The sequence below is a fragment of the Nipponia nippon genome, unplaced genomic scaffold, assembly GCF_047370975.1.
Source record: "Nipponia nippon isolate SJK-2023a ecotype South Korea unplaced genomic scaffold, ASM4737097v1 scaffold_1, whole genome shotgun sequence".
NCBI lineage: Eukaryota > Metazoa > Chordata > Aves > Pelecaniformes > Threskiornithidae > Nipponia > Nipponia nippon.
The window spans coordinates 124492339-124517857 of record NW_028262290.1 but is presented as its reverse complement, the minus strand read 5'-3'; the positions used below and the strand labels follow the sequence as shown (position 1 = coordinate 124517857).

The 25519-nt window shown below is 38.6% G+C and overlaps 1 protein-coding gene across 4 annotated transcripts; it reads right to left on the bottom strand.

The window, feature by feature from the left end:
* NGLY1 (N-glycanase 1) lies at nucleotides 1-25340 on the bottom strand. 4 transcript variants are annotated; one of them, XM_087771018.1, is made up of 12 exons: nucleotides 25139-25340; nucleotides 23532-23646; nucleotides 21114-21356; nucleotides 17459-17618; nucleotides 14013-14235; nucleotides 13157-13278; nucleotides 12593-12738; nucleotides 12298-12408; nucleotides 7016-7180; nucleotides 5516-5704; nucleotides 1951-2128; nucleotides 1-1405 (listed from the first exon to the last, which is right to left on the bottom strand). In XM_087771018.1, the coding sequence occupies exons 1-12, from the start codon at nucleotides 25264-25266 to the stop codon at nucleotides 1230-1232; spliced, it is 1956 nt and encodes a 651-aa protein (XP_087627144.1). In that variant the 5' UTR covers nucleotides 25267-25340; the 3' UTR covers nucleotides 1-1229. The 4 variants fall into 4 exon arrangements, with proteins under 4 accessions (XP_087627144.1, XP_087627155.1, XP_087627175.1 ...); XM_087771038.1 differs by lacking the exon at nucleotides 1-1405 and adding an exon at nucleotides 4260-4306 and having other exon boundaries at nucleotides 1986-2128; XM_087771029.1 differs by lacking the exon at nucleotides 5516-5704.
* Between the last annotated feature and the right edge of the window lie 179 nt (nucleotides 25341-25519).

Below are 25519 nucleotides of genomic sequence, written 5' to 3'. Positions count from 1 at the left end.
TTTATTTCAATGTAAATTATTTTTGACAATAATTTCAAATCAATACAGTGGTTGGAAGGGTCAGAAAAAAGAAACAAAAAGCTTTAAAAACACTGATCTTGATAACATCACCCCTAATTTTTACTTATTATTTTAAAATAAAACTATAGTTTGAACTTTGCATTATAGTCCTGTAATAGAAAATTTTTGCACAATCCAGCCATAGCCCTCCTCAAATTCCCTGATAAAGACTATATAATCTGAATATTCACTTTATTCACAGCACTGCTACATCTGACATCTCCTGGGTGGCAGTTTTTATTATACTCAATGCAAAGACATTTAAATGCTGCATTAAGAAAAGCTGTATACACTTTTACATCAAATTTGGGAAAAGCATTCAAAACATCTCAAGACAATAGCTTAAAAAGTAATTTCAACCTAAATGCTTAATAATTTTTTTTAAAAGTGGGCAAATTTGAATTTATGTAATTAAAAAGTATTTATAATGAATAATCTATTTTTTCATAGAAAAAAATCTGATGTTCTTACTCAGTTTTAAGTCTCAATTTCATGTCACAGGCCATGACAATTTTAAGTACATAATGAACGCTTCTTTCAAAATTAGTTTATTTTCCTAGCACACCATCATATTTCCAAACATTTCTAGGTATTAAATGCAAAGTTTAATACTTACATACATAACAATATCATTTTAAGATTGCTTCAATATTTATCTTAATTTCAGCTCTTCTGGTTATTACATAAAATTATATTTTTCTCTTAAAATGTCTAAGTCTTCAATTATTCTTTAAAATATTTTAAAATCATCACGAGTATCTGTTGTAAAAGGAAAATGGAATTCAAACTGTTTTTCCAAGGAGCAGATTATAAAACAAAAGCCCAGCAAGCCAACTCCAGAACTCCAAATTAAAATCAATTACAATTGCTTTGTGCTCTTATGATCATGTTTTGCTTCCTAAAAACTGTTTCCTTTCCATCATAAAGTTTAAGAAAAGGGTATTTAATGGTTCAATCCCTTAATTTTAGTGTTTGTTTTTAAAGCGAAGAGGTTTTCATTGTGATGTTTACCTATTCAATACACGTACAGTTTCAAGTTGGATAAAGGGAAGCAGTGGAAGGAAACAAGCTGCCAGCAGGATGAACAGGAACTGCCAACCAAATCTTCATGTTGTATCCATGGTATAACATCTTCAAGGAACCAAAGAACATCTCTTCAGTTCAGGTTCTCAGAGGTCAGTGAGTTTTATAATTATCTCCAAGCAATTTTCTCCACATCCTGCTAAGCTGTCTCTAAACAGCTGTGTGTGTTGCCATGCAGCTTCACCATCCCCTCCATTTAGACTGGCTCCCAACGTAACTTCCGTTGCACCAGAAAAATCTGAATAGGAGCAAAGATTTTTATCTGTTGGAGGAAAAGATAAACAATTCAGTAAGCCACTGCTCCAGGCACCATATAATGCTAGAATGCATGTTAAAAAGGGTAACTTGTAATGAATATTTAAGGATCTCAGTTGCAACTACAAATTCATCTGTCAATCAGTGGCAGAAAAAAAAAAAAACCAGCTGCAAATTTTTAGTAAATATTTGTTTAGTGCTCATGCTCAGAGGACCTAGTCAAGATTGAAGCCACGTACATAGAAGCATCTATCCTTCCTAGTAAAACACGCAAATATCTTGCATCCACTTTGTGTTCTTGCTAACCCTGCTCTGTTGCAGGTAGGGCTGTGTATATTAATGGAAGTGGGCTTTGTACCAGGTTTTTTGTACCAATTTTGGTTAAATGCACAGTATTTTCTTGACCTTGCTAAGAAAGACTGAGTTGGAAAAGCCAAAATGCATTTGCATTTCATTTTTAGTATTTGCACTGTGCTCTCTCCAAATAAACTATTTATTTCCAGTTATACCTTTGTTGCATGATGTAATTCATTATTTAAATTCCACACTTACCTCCTATCAGAGTAATTTCTGCCATTGGAGAGCAAAGTCTCCACTTTATTCTTCCACTCTGAAATGTCTGACTGCTTGTCCTAATTGAAATGTTATCTATTTTTAGACCGACTGACTTGCACTCAAACTTCCAGCTGATGGAAGCAGAGGATGACCCCTCTTTTCGGGCTAAATAAACCTGAATGGAAAGAAGACATAGTCAGCATGTCAAAAATTGAGATGATCAACACACACCTAATTCATTGCTGTAACAAGGACATAAAATCTTGAGATAACACACTTTCATTCTTTATGAAGCCTCTGAACCTTTAAAACTGTACATAGTACAATTTTGTGTATAATCTCATTCTGAATCCTTACGTTTATTCCAGTTAGGTAATTGTACATGTTCCTTTACTAGGGAACACTAATCTATTTCAACATGCTTCGTAAACTTTAAGCCACAAAAATACCTAAGTTCATCATTTAAAAAAAAAAAACAACAACAACAAACAACAGACTCCTGTTTTTTATATAAATGCACAGGCCCATACACAGTTTCATTTTGGTTGTTCAGTATTGCTGATGAAGAAAACTGTGTAATCAGAATTTTGGATTCTTCAGATGTGGCTGCTGGCTGCACACCACTTCTCCTAGGACTTGACATGTTAAAGCAACCCGTACATGCTAGCCGTATATAAATCCTGTATTAACACTGTTTGAACTGTTAGAGATTTGCATAATTTAATGTAGTCCCAATGCTGTTCTAAACTTCACCTGGCTGAAGAATCAAGCTCATATGTTAACATCCATTAAAGTTACTATGAACCCTCATAAGAATTTTGTAATAAGCATCCAATGATCCTTTCAAGTCTAGCATCTACTATCAGCAAACAAAGATAATGGACATTACAGATTAAAGAGTCAAAACTGCCATGATCCTTTCAGAATCCTTAGTTAAGAAAATTTATCAAGATTCTGTCGTGTCCAGGCTTCTGATTAATGCTATACTGAATGGACTTAGATAGGTCTTTAGTTTTTCATCTGGAAAGAACAACCCTGAGTAAAATGATAATAAAACACAGTAGTATGTTTTACTAAAGACCCCACCCAAATATAGAAATGTCATTGACAGACCGTAAAACAGAATTTTAGCGTTACTAGGCACCAGGCATAAAAATGTTAATTCTCATGTTTAAGAAAGCTAAAAACCCCCGAAGGTGTGAGGTGTTACATTTTCATAGATAATCTTCAGTGTAACAATTTAACCTGCTTTCATGTGAATATAATCTTAATGTTCATGAAAGTGCTGATCTCCACACAATTTTTTTTTAAGTACCTCAGCTAGTTCTACCAAGAGATTTACCTTGATCAGATCCTACTGAATTGCCATATTTGAGTAAGGAAGCCAAAACACTCCATTAACTACCACATGGTTGAGGTGCACTAACCATAGGCTTTTAGGAATAAAAACTAAAACATTAGCTTGTCTCATCTTCCATTATAATATCCAAGCATTTAATGAGAAAAACAGAAGTTAAAGTTCCCTTTTGTGTCTTTTTGACTGTTCTCTAACTTTCACACCTGGCTACTCTCTTTCCAGTATTATTTGAAAAAACTCTGAATTCAGCGGGGGGAAAAAAAAAAAAAAAGACTCATTCAAATTCTCTTCCACTGGAGCAATTCTACTGGAAAAGAACCTTTTAGAAACCCATGGATTTCAGATCTACAAGTTCTTACACTCTTATCATCACCTATGGTGGTCTGCTTGTTTGAGCCCTGGATGCCAAGTTCTCTCTGGGTAATCTGATTAAATTTGTGTTTTGTACCTGTTTTAGTTTTGCACCATAAAGTCAAGTAACACTGAATAGTAAGAAAATACACAAATATGATGGAGATGGCTACTATGACATTGGCCAAGATGATCATCTACCTGAATCATTTTGATCAACAACATTGCAAAGACAGAATACGTAACTGACGGTTCTTTTCTGTTATTCCTGGGCTAATACCTATAGTTACCTTTACTTGGTTTTTACATTTAAATTCCTTTACATTAATCACATACTGAATAATAAACAAAATATTTCTGTGAAGGCTCCTTTGGCTGGTAAGTTTCTCGGACAGCTGCTGAATCAAACTCCAAACCTTGCAGATCTACTACAGGCATTACAAAAAGAGCATGCAAACCCCAACCAAACTTTCCCTTTGCTGTCTCCCATAATAAAAACAACCCCCAATGAAAAGTCATTTTAGATTCATACACAGACATTGTGCAGGATTCTATTCCTCTAGAACTAACAGGCCTTACTCACAAGCCTGAGACATACCGGGATCTGTAGCTCCTAATTCTCAAGACCATCCTCTCATCCTTTATCTAGAAAAAATGAAGTGCTGTTGAATATAAAGGGTGAAGTCTTTCTGCCTGGTCTTATAGAGCGGTCCCTCCCTGTTTTATCTGATTAGTAGAGATGAGCAGAACAGCAGCCTTTTAACTGGTTTCAGTGCAAAGAACGTTTCTTGCAAAAGTGAGGATAACTGATCATTGGAGACTTCAAGATATAATGTGCTATCAGTTTTTTAGCAGATCCTAGGGAAGCAGAGAACAGTTGTCCCTCATTCTCAGTTTTTGTTACTTCTCTTTTCCTATTAGCCTACCCTGTTGTAACATCTTTTATACTATTCTCCAGTTTCTTTCCTTATTCCTTCTTTTTGATGTAGAATAACCACTTCAAGCTATTCCTCCATCGCATTTTGCAAGCCAGTTATGCATAGACACAGCACAGAAAACCTCAGAAGACAGTTATCTACTTAGCTCCATTTCTCATCAATGGGAAGCAAACCATTGCCTAAGCTAGAAGAATGTTTGGCCAGAGACCTTTCAGGCTATTAAAATGACAGGGGAACAAAGCAATAACATGCTATAGTCCCTGACAGGAATGCTCAGTTCCACAGTTGGTAGCTGTTGCGGGAAAAGCTGTTTGCTAGTAAATGACCCTTTCCCATCTTACAGGCTCCAGTTCTCTTCTTAGATGTAGAGCATATGACTCTTCTGCTGCTCAGTGTCCTGACAGATGGGAAGGAGTCTGGGCAGGATATACAATAATCTGGATAACTGACAGTTTTTTGCCTTATTACAGATGGAACTGTAATATTTAGGATGACAAGTTCTTCCTTTGGCTGTGTATCAAAGAGATATGATACACTATAAAGCCATTCTCCAAAACAACAACAAAAAACATTTTTTTTGAGAAAAGCACTGCTTTTCAATAAAGCAGTATTGTGCATTTGCCCAAAAGCGTAAGAAGGAAGCCGTTTTTTTAAAAATTTGGTGCTTTAGCAAGGATTTTAACTATCTGCAGAGAATTCAGCCAACCTTTCTGAAAGACAGGCTAAATTTATTTCCAATTTCTTAAATCATCTGACAATCTTGCCTGAAGCTTAACAGTAATATTTACTAACATCAGCTAAATTCTGTGGGCACCAAGAGAGGCTTTGATGCCAAACACTGGCAAGGGTTTTCTGTTTTATTGGCATTACCATACTTTTACGTAGATTTTATGCTTTTAATAATTGTTATCCTTACCATTTTCCAATCTGTTTCAACCTTTCTCCAAATAGACTCTGCCTTCCAAACACCTGTTTCCCAGCCACTTATTTTTTCATTATTATTTGAAATCCGTGTATAACTATCTTCTACTATATTGTAGGTGAGGTGGAAGAGTTTAGATGTCTTCTCTTTTTCAGATGGAATAAAAATTACCTCTTTTCTTTTCTGAAAAAGGCAAAAAACACAAGCACCTTCATTCCCAAATATATTTCAGTAAGACTATGTTACTTTTAAACAGCATGCCATGGTTTCCCAATTCAGTTTTGCTGCCAACTGAAAAAAATGTAATTTTTAAGAGAGGACAAAAGCATTTCTGCAAAACAGAAGTTTTTAACCAGTTTCCTACAATATACTTGCACCTTCTCCAGAAGGAAGCAGTCATTTCATTTTTAAAATTTTCACATAATTACTTTCAGAAGTAAATTATTAACAAAATAACATAAAATGAGCAAAGTAAGATATTAACATGTTAGGAATATAAGACTTACATGTTGAGTGTATTTCTTGTACAATCAATAAGTAAATGGTTATTCTGAATAGCAAATGTAATTCTGTGATTATCACACACAGGTGCTTGTATAGGAAAGTTTACAAATCAACTTCAAAAAACATAAGGTACAAACTTCATAACTTCACAGTACTACTTTTTTTTTTTTTCAAACAGTTGTCATTGTTCTTATGAGTTTCAGCAAAGCAGAAATTAAATCTTCTAAACTGTGGAGAACTGAAATAAACTCTTCGTTTGTCAAACTTAAACAATCCTATGAAACTCATTAGTTTCACCTAACTGGTTCTATTTAAGATTGTCAGTCATTCTATATGACAGAATCAATACAAAACTGATGTAACAAGTGATGGGGTAAAGCCACACCTTTGCATGCTGGCTCAAGCTAAAGATGGCTATGGTTCTGGGAAACTGTATCTTCACGTAAAATAATTAAAAATAAAACCTTGCTTTTGGAAATCATCAAAAACATTGATATGAAAATCAATTGAGCTTACTGTTTAAGAGATTGTTTCATTTACACAATCCTAATTGCTCCCACATTGTTTTATTAACAAAAATAGTTGGTTGAAGCCTGCTTCTAGGCTTTAAGCAATAGTAACTAATAATACAAACAAATATTTTTTAAGGTTTTCCTGACTGCTTTCAACTGCCTTAAACTTTCTAGTTCTGTCACACTGTAACTAATTAAAAGGAAAAGAAGTACTTTTTATCAATTTGTAAGAGCAAAACACACTTTAGGTCAAGGATTTTGCAAACATTTTTAGACTCAACAACCACCATCAACCCTCAAAAATTTCTTACGGACCTCTACTGAATTCACATCAAACTTGCACCTAATGTTTTTGCGTTTCACTGTTTGAACTAAATTTGTAGGCTACCTACCATAAGTGCTATTCCTCTGCAGACCATAATCATAGAACCTCTAGTTAGCTACCTCTAAGATGGTCACCAGTGCAAAAGTTAAATACCTCTGGACCAATTTCACCTCTGGCTATTCGCCAAGCCATTGAACCTGATGTCCTTCCACCATATTCTCCGGGTTTAGGTGTTTTAGGAGAAATGAATTGAACAAGCTCCACAATTGTTCTTTCCAAAAGCTCTCTTTTTCTATTTTCTGACAAAGATCGTTGTCTCTGAAAATACATTTAAGAAACAAAGTAAAAAATTCAGAAAAATGGTATTTATAGTTCTGCTCTGGAGTGACACCAACAGGGAAAAAAATAATTGAAAAAACAGACTAACATTTGAAGTGTAGACAAACTGTTAGAAACATTCATCTTATACCACATGTGCAAATATAAATCAGTCATAAGTGCATGGTTATTTGACAGCAGTGCTTTTTCTGTGAATTTGCATGCACTAACTATGTGGATTTCTTTTAAAATTAAGGTTTGTGCTATGTTTATAATACATTTGCTTGGATGATAAAACACTTCCATAGCATATTTTATAGCTATTCATATGTATTCTGTACCGTAGCTGTTCTTGATATTATTTGGAGGAAAGAGAAAGCAAGCATAATTATTAGGTCAAATTTTTCTTCTCTAAGATGGAGTGATTTGGCTGGCAAGAGTCTTGGTTTTGTGATTAAGCCCAAACAAAAGATTCCATTGGTGTCTGAAAGAGTTATTTCACAGTGACTGACTGTATCATAAACAAACTATGACATTCATATTTTTGCAGATATGAAAAAACTGAGAAAAACATATCACCTACACTTCCAGGTAAATTAGCGGAAAAGAGAAAGAATTATATAAAATGCTTTCTTTGCCCACATGAATAAAACTATCGACATTTTTTTGGTACACAACTTACAAAAAATTCATTAATAGTGGTTTTGTCTCCATGGTTTTCACATCAAATATACAGAGCTGATATGTGATGCTTGCTTTCTTAACTGTGGATAATTTTCCAAGCCTGTGCAGGTGTAAGTTCAACACTGAGTATGTGAATGATTGCACATCTTTTTTTCTACTTTGGTGATTGCCCAAGACATGCACACTCAGCCCACTAGGACCTGAAACTTCAGGCCAATATGTATTTCACTTATCTCAAAAACAGGCCTGACCCCAGAAAGTTTTGCTATTACAGATCAGAAAAGAGGCATTTGAAAGGGTTTTGTTCCAGCCAACAATGTGGAACTAGATAAAGGAAAGTGGATACAGATAAATGATGAGAAACAGCTCAAGCTGAACAAATTCCAGCTGCCAAATACCAGCTCTAACACAGCAAGGGGGAAATATACATCTGCTTGGGCTGATGGATGACGAGCAGTGACTCCAGCAGTTCCTCATGGAACACCAAGCCTTCCTGAACCTAACGCTTGCCTGGGCACTTTGGGTATCCATACGCAGTACTAGAGATCTCACTCCAGCTCAGAGGAAGTCTGATATGGCTTACCCTAAGTTAGCAATACTAATCCACAATTTTCTTTGAGCTGCTTTGATGTAGGGAAACGCAGTGTCACGGGTCATCACCACTGAAATTAGTGATGCCACACTGAAAATTGGTTGCCCTTGCTCTACAGCCGTTGTAACTGTATCTGAAAAAAAAAACCTGTTTAAGAACAGTGCTTCAACACAAAAGGAGTGTTTCAGAAGACAGGCCTCTTCTATGTATGATACAAGAAATTAGTAAGTTCCTCAACTGTAAAGGGTATAAGTATGCTAATTCTTGTCACCCCACCCCACTCAGTACACTCTTGCATATAAATGCTAGCAGTCTGTAAGACATATGTAATGCTCAGATTCTGCAGAGATCAACACTGCCTGTGCTGGGAAAATCTGTAACTACATTTCCTACAAATGACATTGTCATCAATAGCATTCACGTACTGAAATGGATTCCAAGAACTCCATTATCAACTGTCATGGCTCAAACTTCCTGCTTTTGTTTTTTCTTAAAGTATTACCCTCTACGTACATGCTCGGGCCCCACCTTTCTTTGGCAGATGAAGGGAATAGGAAGAGGGACTGAGAACTGCAGCTTTAAAATCAGTTCTGCGTCACATGTGAGTCATGCCATTGATGGTTCCTGAAGGACAGTGTTTTGTGAGATGGATAACCTGTGATTTAAGTGGACCCACTGCTGTGTAAGCAACAGATAATTTGAAGGTAGAAATTGAATTTCAAGCCTTTAAACAAGCAATACTGGTTGATCTCGCATCAGCCACCATGAGATGGTCGCAGTTCAACCTAAATTACTAGTTTTCCTTTTAAGAGCTGACCTGGCTGTAGCTATAATCATTCACAATCACTGCCAAAAAACAGGGCCTGGAACAAATGAAAAATAATTTGTTTCCCTGCCCCACCATCCAATATCCAATGAAGGCAGTGAAAGTTCAAGGTCCTCGCCCCCCTTTCTATAGGGGTAACATACAATGGACTGGAATAGGGCACTGCCTATTGTAGGTAACATAGGATGGACTGGAATAGGGCAGTACCAATACAAAGTAGGTGAAGAAAAACTTTGTAGTCAGGGTGTGATATGGTACTACAGAATAACATCAGATGGCTGGTAATCTGCAGGCTACATACCCATTTAGGAATGCCTGACCCAAATAAAACACACACAGTATTTCTGAAAAGTAAAATAGCATACTGAATAGATTAAATTATCCTTGCCTCTTTCCCACTTAACAGTCACAGTCACTCAACACCCTTTGAACTGTTGTGTTGTCTCTGCTTGGCCACTAAACAGACATGCAGAGAAATAATGACCAGACACATCAGTCTTTATGCAGGAAAGCACAATAATGATCTCTTAGATTCCATTTTCACTAACATTGCAGTCTAGGTGATAGTGTATACTGCATACTGTGCTTCTCTTTAGTTGTAGCTTAGAAGAATTGAGCTTGAAAGATGCAGTGTTGGAGTTCTGCATCAAAAGATACAAAGACTATAATCCCTCCTAGTGGGGAACCAGTCTCTAGGAGATGATGGGAAAATGGAAAGTTAGTGTAGGCCTCTGCCTACATCAGTTATCTTTGAATAGGTTGCAGTGAAGGAAACAGCATACTAGCTGAAATGGAGACTTGTGACTAAGCAGCGTAATGGAAACCTGCTATAAAATGTCGATAGTTCTAGGGGTGAGCTCTACTGCCTCTACTGACTGCAGAAGCTGCTGAATACAACACAGAAATCCTCAGACAGCAGGTTTTTAATGGCCCCTTGGTTCCCACTGCATTGTCACCTTAGTATGAACTTTAGGAAAGGCCCTTTGACTAGGACAAATGCAAGAAATAAAAACTGGTTTTTTTAGCAATCTGATGGCAAACTGCCTCTAAGTCCCTGAAATCCACCTCCAATTGTAACAGACAAAAGATAAAAAAGGAGTAAGAGCAGTTACTTACAGGGATTAAATTTATTATCTTTCCAATAAATTAAATTAATCAAACATATTCTGAACAGCTACTGGGCAAAAAGAAGTGTGTGGGGGGGGATGGGAGCGTGAGTATCATTCAGCTTGTAGAAAGGGAGAGCAAGCTGATCCTCAGAATAAGATACCATCAAAAAGACTGACAAAGGTGTTCTAACAGAACCACAAGACAGCTTTAATAATACTGGAAAGCAGTAGGGAAAGTTTGCAGCATAGAGAAGAAAGGGCTGAGATTTTCCATGTGTAGAGAAAGGAAGACAGGAGAAATACAAGAGTGTCTTGGAAGCACATGTATAGCTTTCTTCCCTGTACTCAGTTTTTAATGAAATCTTCATTTAAAACATGACCAGAATGCTTGTCCTTTCTGTTCGAAAAGTGCTCATGTCAGCTCATGAGCTCCACAGTCCTATGAAGTAGGTGGAAAAAAAATTAAGAAACAGGCCAATAGACCAACATGCAGCATCATCTGTTGGAGATGGCAATGCACATTTTTACTGGAGTTCTCTAGACTTCTCTAAGTGAAGCAGAGCATGGTCCTATGGTGGCATCATTGAGGTGAGAAGGTGGTCAGGCAAGCCAGCCCATGAGTCAGTTGCCTATACATTCCTGATTCCATCAATCTTATCAAGGTAATTTTTCAACGTATTAGCTCCTCATTTCCAAGGTTATCTCTCCCTACGGACAACTGGCGGAGGAAAGAAGTCTGGTGACTGGTTTCTATCGCGAGTAGATCAGAAGAAAGGCCCCTCAGATCAGTTTCGTAGTCAGCAAGGGTTCAATGCTCATAGAGGACACCATTAAATTCCCACAACCCTGCACAAAGCACATGCATTCTTCAACTTGAATTTCTCATCCTTTACCTCCTTTTAATCTGTGGCCAGCCTTCTCAGTGCTCTTCTCTGCTATGTGACTCTAATTTTTCATTAGTGATAAAACATTTGAGGCCACGGCTTGAAATCATGAGTCCAGCTCAATTTTCTTCCCACTCTTAGTGTGTGGCTATAAACCTCAAGACAGCAGGCCTCTAAAAAGGCATAATCCATTTATTAAGCCATCAGCTATATACTATCATAGGAACTAAAGTTTCTACGCACAGGAATTAGCCCTGGAAGGAAGGGGAGACAAAATGGAATCTTACAGGTGGTTCAAGGTTTTGTGGTATTCTAGTATATCAAGTCAAGAAAAGTTCATCCCATGTAGGGAGTGGAAAAAGCTTAGCAGAGAGTGCACTCTGGCTCTGTGACTCCGACATGCAGGTGCAGATGGCTCCATGTGTTTTGGGGACGCCAGACATGAACAGTATATGAGGCTCTGAGCCAAAGCACTACTGATGGTATTAACACTTCTTTAAAGTCCTGGAAACAGCCTGTGAATCATTCCTCCCACTTCCTAGAGCTTGTAAAAAGTCACAGGAAACAAATTAGGCCTACATTTCTTATAACTATAAATACTATTGTTTTCAAGTTATAGCATTACTGATGTGGAAAATGCTCAACCCCCCTCAAGGAGTCCACATAGTTACAAAGCAGTTGTTTACGCCCAACATCTGTGGATGCACAAGTCTGCGCCAAAGTCATCAAGAAAACATATATACACACAGTATATATTATATATACACACACATTTGACTATGTAAGAGATAACATGATAATCCTTTTACATACCATTCTTTATCTTATTCACCTAAGTTCGGCACTGTGACTGATTCTTATGTGTTCAGTGTAAAATGAGGTCTGTATAGTTCGCAACATTTTACATTCCGTGGTGCAGGGACATTCATATCAGGTTACCAAATGAATTCCTTTGTTCAAGGACTTCACATTCTGACACTTATGTTTCACTTAAAGAAATCCATTTAAGAAAAGTTACATACCGTTTCATTTAATGCATTAATTGTTTCACGTAGTGTAGCTTCACTGAGTGCTGTCCTTCTAGAGAGTACTTCTTCATGCTTACAGCTGTATCTCCAGGTGACATCAACAACCTCAAGCACAAGTTGAAGAATAAAATAAGGCAACCAAAAATTCCCATGTATCTTGCTTCATTTAAAGACGCTAGCTCATCAAAGTATTTTTTTCTGTAATAGTTCTAGAAATCACACTAAGATGGAATACATCACACACTTGCCTTAGGGCAAGTTTGGTTTTTATTAACATCATCACTCCTACCTCATCTTTGGAGAATGCAATTATGTAGGAGAGCTTCTTTCCCCACCCAGTTTCATAGAGAAGAGGTTTATCACAGACATTTTCACAGGGATCACAGTGAAGCCATCTTTTCTGAGATGAAGAATATACTTCAGTCCACACATGATCTATATAACAAAGGCCAAGAATAAACAATGAATTCTAAGGATAGATCCTCTCTTCTAATATCACAGAATATTGTAACTTTTCCTGATTTATTAAATGAAGGAACATTGAAAGAACATGTTTTCTGTTCATCTACATTCAGAAAAGTTACCAGAGCTTTCTCTTTCTATTTTAGGATTATGTTCCCTTAGATTCAACTAAAGATTGTATCATTCTTAAATCAATCATCTAACCTTACTTACAGAACTATATTTCATCTTATTATGGAAGACAGGAAATTGAATTTATATTATCTTTGTTTGCTGAACTGCATAACTTCATATGCTGTCTGATGGCTAATATAATCTGAGACCCATAAAATATATAACCTCATTTTGCATAGGTTTGTATTAACATTAAGATATTCTAGAATATTAATACCTGTACAGTCCCAGACATATCTAGCTTCAAACCCTACAGCTCTGCAACACAGTGTAAAACAGTTAGCCCACTCGCCACAGCGTCCGCATCTGGTTTCCAGAAGTTTTTCAGGGTTATTATACCTACAGGAGGAAAACAAAACAAAACCAGAATAACTGAAAATACATTTCACCTTTCAAAATCTTTACATCATGCCTGTCCTTGCGATGATTTGAACAGATTGCAGTGCCATTCAGTCTACAGAAGACAATGGAAATGATTGCTGTACTGCACAAAACAAGTGCGAGCAGAATGCTACTTTTACTTTGACTCATAGGACTCCATCACACTTATCACAGCACTGAAATGAATCTGTTTTTTTCAGCTTTCAAAATTGAACTTAGACTTCATCTTCAAACATGATCTTTGTATGCTGCTCCTTTTGATAGTTAGCAAAAATATAAAAAAATTGGATATTTGCTCTTTTGCTGTAGACTCAGCAGAAGATGTGCATTACCCTTTGTGATTTCCCATAGAAGTGAAAGTTTTCCTTGAAATACCAAAACCTACCTACATACTATGCCAATATCAACATATTTTATTTAGAAGTTGTACTTCATCAAATTAACAGTAAAAAAAAAAGAAAATCAGACAACTATTCAGAAAAAGGCCATGTAAAAGAAAGCAATATTTTGTTTTTAAAAATCTCTAATCTTATAGAGCAATTGCTGGTTCATCAACCATCCTATCATGTTGCTTAAAACAGCTTCTCTAATCTCATCCAATAGCTTCTCACTTGTTCACAAAACGCACAAATGCAAAGCTGTTTCTGGAAAGACGAGGAAAAAAAAGACAAAGCAAATCTTTATATGCTCACCTTGGGAATCTATTACATAACTGACACTGGTTGCAGTAATGATTTTCCACTCGACTGGCACTCCACCTTAGATCGTCATCAGTAGGCAACAGGTAGTCACTTTTAGGCTCTGTCTGCCCACCACACCTGCTGCAAGGAAGATTATTTACCCAATGAAAAAAGTCATTCTTAAACCAGTCCAAGAGCTCCAACAACAAGAAGTCCTCTTCATTCACATGTGCACCTGTAAAATTTACACCACAGTTAGGTCAAATGAAAAAATAATTTAGTTGAACTTTCCAGTATCTACATAAATCACCATCTCTGGGCTTTTACTACATTTTAGAAGTCTCATTATAAAAAAAGCTTCATATGTTACTTAAGCACACACAAAAAAGAAAATTAAATTCTCAAGACTGAATAATGTCAAACTGTATATCTAAAGAACAAAGAACTGCACTCCTAAACACTACAGCTAGAGTGAGAATAAGGAACTGCTCAGAAAAACAAGTTAGATATACAGTGAAGCCTGGTGAAGTTCCTCATGTTCCTCATATTCTTCCAGGGCTTCAGAAGAGAGAGTTTTAATTCTTTTTCTGCTCCTAAATATTCTTTTCATATTCTTAGCTATTTATCTAGAAATAACAATTACTTTGATTTCATAATCCCAAAGAACCACACACTGGCAGCAGTCTAGACAATGAGCTGTAATATAACAGACTTTCTACAAACACAGCTTAATTATTGTAGAACATGTACATATACCACATGAACAAAGTTGAGTTTGTTTGTAAATTCAGCAAATAAACACCTTTGTCAGCTTACCCAAGCTAGACACAGGATGGCATTGCTTTTCTACTCTAGCCAATTCCACCACACTAGACCACCAGACTCTTCTGGGCCATTTTCCTGTGTTCACAACAGGTGTTAGAATCTACTCACACACTGTCACTATTCCACCACCTGGAAATAACCCCACTTTACCTAATTAACAAATTTAAAAATCCAGTCTTCCAAAAGAGATCCATCCCTTCTAACTCTTTATATATTCTGCTCCGGTGCCCAGAGTGATACTCTTCCTTCTCAGATTCACAAACATTCAAATAAGTCCTCCTATTAACTCCATCATCTAGGCCACACTGCAATCATAGATATTAATACCTTATTATATGTACTGCAGCTTGCTTGTAGTCACAGTGCAGACAGTTCTGACTAATGAATATGACAATACAAAAATAATTTATAAAAATGCTGTTTAAAGGAAGTTGCACCAAATTTGTGCACTAGCTCCTTTTTCAGGACAGCAAAGAAAGACTAGGTAAGATGTATGTTTTACTTATTTAAGCTCAATTCACATCCTCCTCTGAAGCTGAAGTAGTCTTTGGTACAAAAGACTCTGTGGGGGCCCTAACTCTATTAAACACACATTGCCAAGACCATGAAGTGCATGAGAAAAGATCATCTGTTAATCAAAGCAAGAAAACCTGACTTTTAATTGTAGTAAAATTTCCATTTTTACTTATGTGAAAAACATTTGTGCTGAAACACTCAGACAAGGTGGATATGCTTGTATATTCGAACTTGCTGCTAAAAACTGAATGAGAAGATCTCGAGCACAGGCCATATTCTCTTCGTGGATAATAACAGACAAACCAGAACCCATCTATGAAAATATGACTGCTATCATATGAATAGTCTTCTCTTGCTTTGTAAAATAAACCCTTCATGAAAACACTGCATGGAAAAAACGATGAATGTGACTTATTTGAACAGAAAACAGTTGGCTGTGACGCAGCTATTTTTGACTGCACAATCCATCTTTCTAATGGAAATTGGTAAAGGGAAACAGTAAAAAAAAGTCTGTACTTCTGATCAAATGACCATAATCTTCCTAGCCTTTATGAGCCAAAAATGCCTATTATGCATTGTAAGGGAAGTCCTAAAAACAAGTGTCCCCCAGCACTAAGCTGTTATTCCCACAGGTGACAGTCTTAACACAGCAATACAGATAAATCAAAGAACCTGAAAGGGCCAATTACCCATATATCTCGTACACAGTCCATTCCCAAAGGAATGTTTCTATAAAGCTCTTTAAAAATGCTTTCAACCTGTCACAATCCAGAACAGTGGAGTTCTATCCCTTCCCCTTTATTTGTATCTAAATTAAGGTCTGGAAGCCATTTTGATTAGACCAGCTTGAAGGTTTGAGAAGAAGCACCTCGATACACCACCCTCCTCCTTCCTTCCCCTTTTTAATAATATGCACAGCAGAATTAGAGCAGAATCTAAGAGGTAGGCTTGCCTTTATTTTCCTTTTTAAAGGAATTTAAATAGTTTTCATTTATTACTGCTAAGTCTTTTTTCCCCATTGCATTGTCCTACACTGCTGAATGAGAATGCTTTGTAGTTCCTTATGTGGTTTCCTACTTCCCAGTATAGCTTTATAAAAAGAGAAAAATTACTAAGAAAATCCATTATCAAAGAGTTCCCTAATGCCAAAGGCACAATTTGTGTGTGGCTGTATGAGACATCACAAAGTCATTTATAAAAAAAAAAAAATGAGCTTTTTTTGGTTTGCAAATAGACAGCACTCCCATCAAGTTAGCAGAATTGCTTCAAACAGAGTCTTCTATCAAAGATTTACAGTGAAAAGGATTTTTTGGTTTAAATATGGTCTTGGAATAGTTTTTTTTTAATATTTATCTTGTACAAGTAAAATTTCACTATATTGCTGAAACAAATCTAAAACTGTCACTTGAAAATAGAAATATGTCATTTTTAACTGACAGAGATTTTGTACATTCAAAACGAATTTGCATTTATGAAGAAAATATACATTTTAGCCACTGATGCCACAAATATTTATGCCTCTATTTCACTTCTAGCTCCAAGAGGATGGCATGTGAACAACCCTATTCATTTAAGCATTAGCAAGAAGGTGATTCTTTGTTATCAGGTTGTGTCTTCGAAAGGTCTCATGCAAAATTTCACCAATAGTATCACTTTAAAAAGAGAAGCAGGATTTTGAAATTTTATTCTGAATTTGGAATTGTAATATATATGGTAAAATTGCACTCTGACAATTTCAGAACAATGACTGTTCAAACAAGAAGCTCCCTTCCTCTTGTTGTAGCTATTTCATGCTAGATGCAAGGAATACAACAGTACATGCTCACCTCATTTATTTCCCCAGCATTGTTTACTACTAATTCAGAAATTAAGAGTTCATAATTTCTACTTGAAAGCAGTAAAGGACGGATAACAAAAATGAAACAAAAAAATAACAGAAGTAAGGAGAGAGAAGAATAGAAAATTTGAAAATTAGGAAGGAGGTAATTCTAATTTAGAGACAGCAGGAACCTGCAGACACATGACCAAATCCACACACCTAAAGCACAGTAGATATATACATCATCCAGATGCTTGAAAGAATATTTCCAGTTTCTAGTACAACTTGGTAGCATTACCTTTGTCCAGTCTTGTAGCTTGTGCTAGCTTTTTTTGAGCCTTCCCTTTCAATTGCTGGAGAGGAATTGAAGCTAGTGCTTTCTGTTGAATAGAAGGATTCTCATACATCAATACGAGATGCTCAAATTTTGTTTGAAGTGTTTCCAAGATATTTGCAGCCTGCGAAAGGATTTTCAGTCACAAGGTTATTTATGAACTTCCACCTTAAGCCAGAAGAACCAAGCTCTCCTATTTTAGTTTCAGTCAGTCATATCATAGTTACAACATATATTTCTTTACAGGTGAAATGTTTATTTGTAAAGATATTAATAAAAATTGCAGACACCACCACCCAAACCGTAAAGCCAGCCTTGTCATCTTTGAGCATTCTGAACAGTGTCCTGAGTAAAAAGTATACTGATTCAGGGAGAAGAGAAAACTGTTTTTAAAGACACCTCTGATGGCAAAGTTTTTTTACTTACCCCCCCCCCGCCGCCTCCCCCATTTCTTTTGGGCACCTGAAATCCACAAAAGAACCTGTAATTCATTCATTTCCCTAGAAACTGCTGCACAAGTTCACAGAACTCTATTACTGATGAATGCTGCTTTGTTATTTCTTATTCATGAAGGCTGCTTGTCTATTTCTACTTCCTTCTCTCACAGATCCACTCTGATACAGATTTGAATAGATAGCCCTGTGACCATAAACTGAACAGTGTATTTCACTAGAAATTGGATATAAGAACTAGGCTTCTTCAGTCAGTTATCCTGTGTTGCTTAGTGGCAACTACATGTTGCACCCAATAAGGTACACCCGTATCTACCAAAATAAATAGCTAAAGTTAACTATAGTGGAGTTAGTAGCTGAGCAAACTATTTACTCCCATTTAAAGGGGGACAACACAGAAAGTGAAATGGAATTTTAAAATTAAGAGTCTGGCATATTTTGGGGGGGAAGCCTGTGGCACTGCTAAATTACCTTTTCTCTCATGCTAGATCATGCTTCAGTCTTTAGCCTTATTAACTACCATCTTTGTTTCATCAAAAATTCCGCACTTCCCCGAGATGCTAGCAGCAAATGCAACATAATACACAGGTGTAAGAACTTTTCAGAAGATAACTTCTTTCAAAGGAATATTTAAATTAGGAGTGATTATTTTTGATACTGAACAGTACTACAGGACCAGTTCTTACTTTTCATAACTGCTGAAACAGAAGAGAACTGGTTTCGCTCTTCCTGGAGCTCATCAGCTGTAGGTAACTGGTTTAACATCATAAACCCAATTGTGTTCAGATTCACTTCAACGAAAGTTGAAAGAACAGAAATAAGGGAAGTTAGGGACTGCCAGTGGCTTATAGATCTTCATGTTCTGTCAGCTTCCTGAAAGAGTGTTCAAAGATATTTCTCAGCACAGCAGAAAGTCTCCCAGATTCTTTGACTATTCAGATTTTCCCACTGCCAAACACCATCAGTGTTACATTAGCACTTAACCAGTTTCGTGGAAGCCACTGTATACCAATGAAACCTTATGCAAACATCTAGAAGTGTGGTGAATCTCACTGCAAATCTAAGTTTGGATACCTCTTTCCTCCTATAATCACTGTGTCATCCAGGAAGGGATCAGAGTCCATCCACCAGAATAATGGTTAGCCAGAGCCTTCCTTTCTCCAAGTCTCAAGAATACCTTACACTAAGAAATGCAGAAGAGACACAGATGAAGCAAAATAATGATGGGTTAGGTCCCTAGAACTGTGCCATTTAGGAATATTCCTGTGCTGTCACAAGTAAGCCACTTTTCCCTGTGCTTTCCAGGACTCCCATGAATCACAGGTGTAATGCACAGGCAAGAAATAAAAATGCTTGCACTACAAAAACCACTCTAGATCTCTCTGACATCTGACAGCAGCACATACAACAGTAATAAAACTATATGTCTGCAGGATACTCACTGGAAAACAAAACACCTACTGCTGTGCAAGCAAAATGGCCAAGTCATAGCCAGAAGGTATTTTATAGACTTCCTTCCAATCAACCCAGACTACATAGACCAAATTCAATGACTCAGAGAGCTATCAGTATAATTCCCTGAAGAGATCAGCTGAAATACAGCATTCTAATATAGTGCCAACACTGCATTAGCAATGTCTCTAAATTGTAATCAGTTTGGTCCCATCACCCATGTTGAATCTCAAGAAGCATGGAAAAATAATAGTTGCACAGAAATGGATCCACAACTCTGATGGCTAGCATAAGTCAGGGCAGAATAACTACAAATGAGAAGGATTAACCTTAGAACACATTGTGTCAACTTGAAATCTGCAACATTTTTCTCATAGCAAGATCAATGCAACTTTCAAAGCTTTAAACCTTCCAGTGCTAACCAGTACTGCAGCAAGTCACTCTAGAGGTTTCATAATCACTTCCAACCACTATTGCAGAAGTGGCTGGAACAGTAAAGACCAAGAAGCAGACCAAAAAAAAGCCTCAAAAACCCAAACAAATTCAAATAATCCCAGTCATTATATTTTAGAGGCAACTACTAGCATGCTAGCATAATTAGATTAAATATTCAAGTGCCTACAACCATTCCTTTCCCAAAAGACATTATGGGTCATGATGGGTCACTGAGTGCTCTCCCTCCCCAAAAGCCATCACTTCAATCTATGCTTTGTCATTTCTCTTCCACCGATCTTGGGTAGGTATTGGGAAGAAATAGTATGTCATAGTTCAGTATCCAACAATATACTGACAATATCATTTAAAAGAGACAAACTCTGTTTAAGGATGTATGAGAAGCGAGCTTTTGGAAGGATTCATCTTACACCAGCTTTAAGACCGAAGTGACACTGGTTCTAGGGGGAAAAACTCTTTAGAAAGTTAAACCAAAGCATCCTTCAAACCTTTTATCAAAAGGCATAACTTCATTTTTCAAAATTGTATGAGGTGTTAAGAGTCTTCTCCCATCAGGCCAGGTAACATCAGATGAAATGATTCTATCCCTCTGTCTTGATAAGCAACTTCATCTCAACCTCTTGGATGAGGGAAACACAGCCTAAATAACTATAGATTTGTCCTTGCCTGGCTAAATTCCTGTCTCTTGCAACAGTCGCATGTGAAAGAAGAAAGCCCTCCTCACAGGCTACACACAGAGGTCATAATGCATGAACCGAGATGCCAACAGTTATAAACATTATGGTTGTGCTCCTGTTCTTTTGCTGGCTCTCAAATACCGAACACAGTATACATCCCTAGTCTTAGCTTCCCGCCCCTCCCTCTGTTCCCGTACCTTGCTGTTCTCTTACAAATCAGCTTTTTTTTTTTTCTCACGACACCGTGATCAGTAAAACATTTATGGACATCTTCAACAAAATCTCTTGCTAATATTCTATTCATGGCATGTTTCATGTTGAAGTTGTATGGACACTGAAGAAAACACTCAAAAATTTCAGGAACGGTTGGAAAAAAGAAAATTCCTCTAGTCCAACCTCCTGCTCAAAGCAGGGTTAGCTATGAGATCAGACCAAGTTGCTCTGGACTTTATCCAGTCAGGTCTTGAAAATGCCCACATTTGGAGACTACACAGCCTCTCTGAGCAACCTATCCCAACAGTTAACTCTTTGTCAACCTTTATATTCAAGATTAGTGTGCCTACAAAGTTTTCAGGTTATCATTACCATTTCAAGAGATTGCACAAGTGATGGTTCTCGTTGCTGACGGGCAGGGGCAAGAACAGAGTCAGCAGGTCTTGAAGGCTGATGTGCAACCATCTGAGTGCTGGCCACAGTTTCAGAGGATCCCGATCTGTGGATTTCATTTGACTCATTCAGTCTGCTACTCCTCTCTCCAGCAATTAAGTCTCTGATTTTACGTAGCTGCTCAATTGAAGCTTCCTTAGGGAAAACCAGGTGAGTTTCTCCCTGAAATTTAGACAAATTAATTCAGCAGTTAATGCAGGTCTAAGCTAGTCAGCAGTTTGTATCTATAGCTAACAGCTGTATCATTGACCAAAAGTTAGCATGCTAAGGCTTGGCAGGATTCAGCCTTCAGATTAGGTCCCTCACAGCAGAAGCTATTAGATCAAGAACCTACAGTCAGTCTAGAGAAAAAGGGCTCATAACAACATGCTTTTGTTAGTAACTTATTTTGCAGAGCCACACATGGACAACGCAATTATGGTTTGGCAGAGAAAGCAGCAACAACAGAAGTGAACAACAAATGCTCAGTTCTCACAGTACAGCAGTGAAATGCTAGGCAACACAGGAGGATAGCCAATGTTGGGGGAAGAAGCCTCTAAAATGGCATCTGCTGGGAATTCTCTTCTATACTGATATCTTTTAGGTTTTATAACTTTTCAGATAGGAAATATTATTCTTATTGAGACCTGTACCCAGCTTGATTTCTGGGTTCCTATTTTTGATTGTAACATGATTACCGGTAGCATAACAAAAGATTAGTAATTAGGACAGAAGAAAGTAACAGTGTACTTAACATGAAGAAATAGGTTACTAAAAAGGTGAATATCCTGAAGCATTCATACTTCAAGAGTTTCAGTTTCTACCACTGCAGCACTTCTATTTATTAAACTAATTTGTTTATCCACAGTTACCTTAGGTCAGCTATTATTGCAGACACAGTGCTTCACTTTAACACTTACAATGACCACAAAACTAAATGGAATGTATCCATCCAGCAGAAGAGTCCCCACTTTTTAATTTAAATAGTTGGCTTACCAAGCAGAGACAAAAGAAGGAAGAATTTTAGTTATTGCAGTTGAAGAGAAGTTTGTGAGCTCCAGCCTCAATTGACACAATAACCATAAGACTGAGCCACCATGCTCTTAAAGATCTGACAGAAGTGGGAGTAGCACTTTATAACATGGTTAAAATGACTATGTTATTACTGCTTGAGTGCTTCACTAGCTACACTTGACTATCTCTTGGCTAAAACACATCATTAAAAGTCATCTCCTGAGCAACAGCACGAGAATAAATCCGCAGACCATTCCTCCCTCTGCAGTCACCATTTCTTTCAGCATACTTTTTTTTTTTTTTAAATTAGGACAATTACACTAATTAACTTTACCCAAAGAGAAGTTAGAGGTCTCAGGACAGATGGACCTAAATAACAATGTATGTACCCATACACAAGTGTGGCATCAAATGGAGAAAATAAAGCAAAGCTAGAGCAAGAGCTTTGCACCACTAAACAAGATTCGGGTTTTCACCCCAGCTCTCCTGTAATTACAAAGGCTGCTTCTAGCCTAACAAACTTTTGCAGTTTAAGTTCTACCAACACAGGGACCATTTCAGGACACAAGACAATCTTTGAAATACATCTTTTTGACTGCAACAGAATCAAGATTCACTCAAAACTATTTTAGGATACAGTTTCGTAACTGTTTTAAATGGGCAAAAGTCCCATCCTCCTACTACTTCAACAGTCTGCTGCCCTCCACTGCTGTCATGACAACACTAGTACTTCTGCAGCTGCACTGTGAGTTGGCTGAAAAATATTTCTTTTTTTTTGTTTTGGGGGATTAATTTTTAATCAGATCAGTTTCCCTTATCTAACTCGCTATGGGGCCACACAAGCTCTACTGCTGGTAGGAACAAGCAGCAGAAGAGCAGGACTTTTTTTTGTTCCCTTCCAAATGACGGTTTCAATGCATAGATTTACAATATGGAAACTACAGTCTGATGATGCAGTCTGATGTGCACCTAATAGTGAGCTGCTACTAAGAGAACGGGTTTTCACCCCGTTTCCCACCGTTTCCTTTGTGCCAGCATGGATGCGTATCTGGCCATTAAGCAAACTAGAAGCGTGCCTGAACACCAGAAAACCAATCTTATCACAGATCAGCTTGGCTCTAGCTCCACCAGATTTCTGAAGTAGCCTCACCTACGTTTTCTGTTAGTTAACTGCAGATATTTGCAAACAAGGACTGAAAGAAAATTAAGAAAATACCAATTGGCTTAAAATCTAAATTGAAACTTAAATTGGCCTTGCAACCGGGAAAGGAGAAAAAAAAATCCAATTTTAAGTTTTAGTATGTAAACTGATAAAGACATCAGAAATGGCTAAATTATACTCACCTCTTGAAAACCCATCTCAAACAAACATTCAACTGCTCCTCTGACAGGCAACAGCCTCGTGGAAAATGCTGGATTTCCAATCCGAATTAATCTATATTTTTCTTCATATGGATTCCTGAAAAGATTGAAAGTTTTAATTATGTTTCCAAATTAAGTAAACACTTAAAAGCTGGGTAACTGTACTAAGCAGCATTAGTCATTCATAAGAGATTTTTTAAAAGTTTAGTTTCATTCACACCATGTAGGCAGAACGTGAAACCTATCTAAAACTTTGACTTAATTCATGTCCTTCTGCATTTAGCTTTGGGAGTTACAAAATTGGTTCTAACTTTGAGTTCGCAGCTTAAGTTCATAAATATGTGTTTTGTAGTCCTAGCCAGCAGGGCTTAGTCTGCAATGACACTTATAGACAACTCCACGCTCGTCCCCTTGCCCCGTAGCATTCCAATTGGACTCCCCAGTGTAATCCTGGATGGTTTTAGACCCACTACGGAAGCTATGCTAGACTTCCTGCTACGTGGGTGAAACAACTGTGGTCTCTTTACTTCTTGAAGGGCTACTTCTCAGTTCCCCTTTCAACTCTTCTAAACCTTCTCTTGCCTCTTTCTTTACAAGGAGTCAGCCCGGGACCCGCTGTTCTCTGTCACACAGCGCAGTTTTTGCAAGTGGTTGAGAAACCAGATATAGAGAGGGAGGGGCAGCTCGTACATCTTGAGTTGCTCAAAGACATCAAGGTCAATCATACATGTTGGCGTGTATATATACTCTACAGAGCCACCTTGCAAAAAATCAACTGTAATTAACTCTTGATACCAAACTTAATGAGTCAGAAGGGAAAGGCAACAGAAAAATCAAGTTACTATTTTAGCATTACTTGTTACGCATCCACTAATTTTTAGGTGCTTAACTGCTTGCAGAATGAGGGCCGACGCAGGCTTTTATGTTCAACACAAAAAACAAGCCCTGAAAACAAACCAACCAGCAATAAACAAAGAAATAAAAATCCGAGTCACTACACGCTTAGGTGAAAAAAACCCCAAACCCAAACAACTTATTATTTTTAAATAATGACGAAAAGAAGCGAGATGTTGTCGATATTGCATAACAAAACCGAATCCTATGGCTCGTCTTCGAGACGGTCTGTCTGGAAGCCCAGGAGTAAATCGCTGCGTGTGAGCATTTTATGATAAATCGCTTCTCAGGCGGCATTAGTAACCCGCCAGGACCGGCCAGGTTCACACGCGGACCCCGTTTTCCCGACGACCCGCCAGACAACGCGCAGGACTCGCCGTCGCCGCCCGCCCTGTGCCCGCAGATCCCTTCCGCACCCCCGCACAGTCGAGACCGGCGAGTCACGGCCCTGAACCGGCCGCTGGCCGCACGGCGGGACGGACCCCGACCCCTCCGGGCCGCTTTCGGGAGAGAGGGGCGGAAAGCCCCGCCAGCTGCTCCCCACCAGAGGGGCAGTCGAAGCGCGGACGCTCCTGACGGCCGGTAACCCCCGCGGCAACGCCCGCCGCCCAGCCGCTGGCCGGGGAACCGAGCCGGGCCCGGCCCGGTGGGGACAGGGCGGCGAGCCAGGGCGCCTCCCGCCGCGCCCCGCTCACCGGAGGATGTTGTCCGCGTAGGTGAGGAGCAGCCGCGAAGCCTCGAGGAAGATCTCCCGCCCGTTCTGGCACAGCTCGCTCACGGCGGGGGAGCCCGGCGAGGAAGAGAGGCCCACGGCGGCCGCCATCGCCCCCCGCCCCAGCCGGGCAGCGCCGCCGGCAGCCAGCGCTGCGCCGCGAGCAGCACGCCTGCGCAGTCGGAGCGGTGAGGTCACCGCCCCGCCCCGCCGCCCGCGCCCCGCCCCGCCGCCCGCGCCCCGCCCCGCCGCCCGCGCCCCGCCCCGCCGCCCGCGCCCCGCCCCGCCGCCCGCGCCCCGCCCCGCCGCCCGCGCCCCGCCCCGCCGCCCGCGCCCCGCCCCGCCGCCCGCGCCCCGCCCCGCC

What these genes read in the sequence shown, in the direction of transcription:
- NGLY1 (XM_087771018.1), bottom strand. Translation starts at nt 25,266, where the DNA reads ATGGCGGCCGCCGTGGGCCTCTCTTCCTCGCCGGGCTCCCCCGCCGTG. An exon ending in GAGGTGAAATTGGTCCAGAG is followed by an intron (nt 5,705 to 7,015) that starts GTATTTAACTTT and finishes TGCCTTTTTCAG; the next exon opens with AAAAGAAAAGAGGTAATTTT. An exon ending in TTGAAACAGATTGGAAAATG is followed by an intron (nt 2,129 to 5,515) that starts GTAAGGATAACA and finishes CTTTCCATTCAG; the next exon opens with GTTTATTTAGCCCGAAAAGA.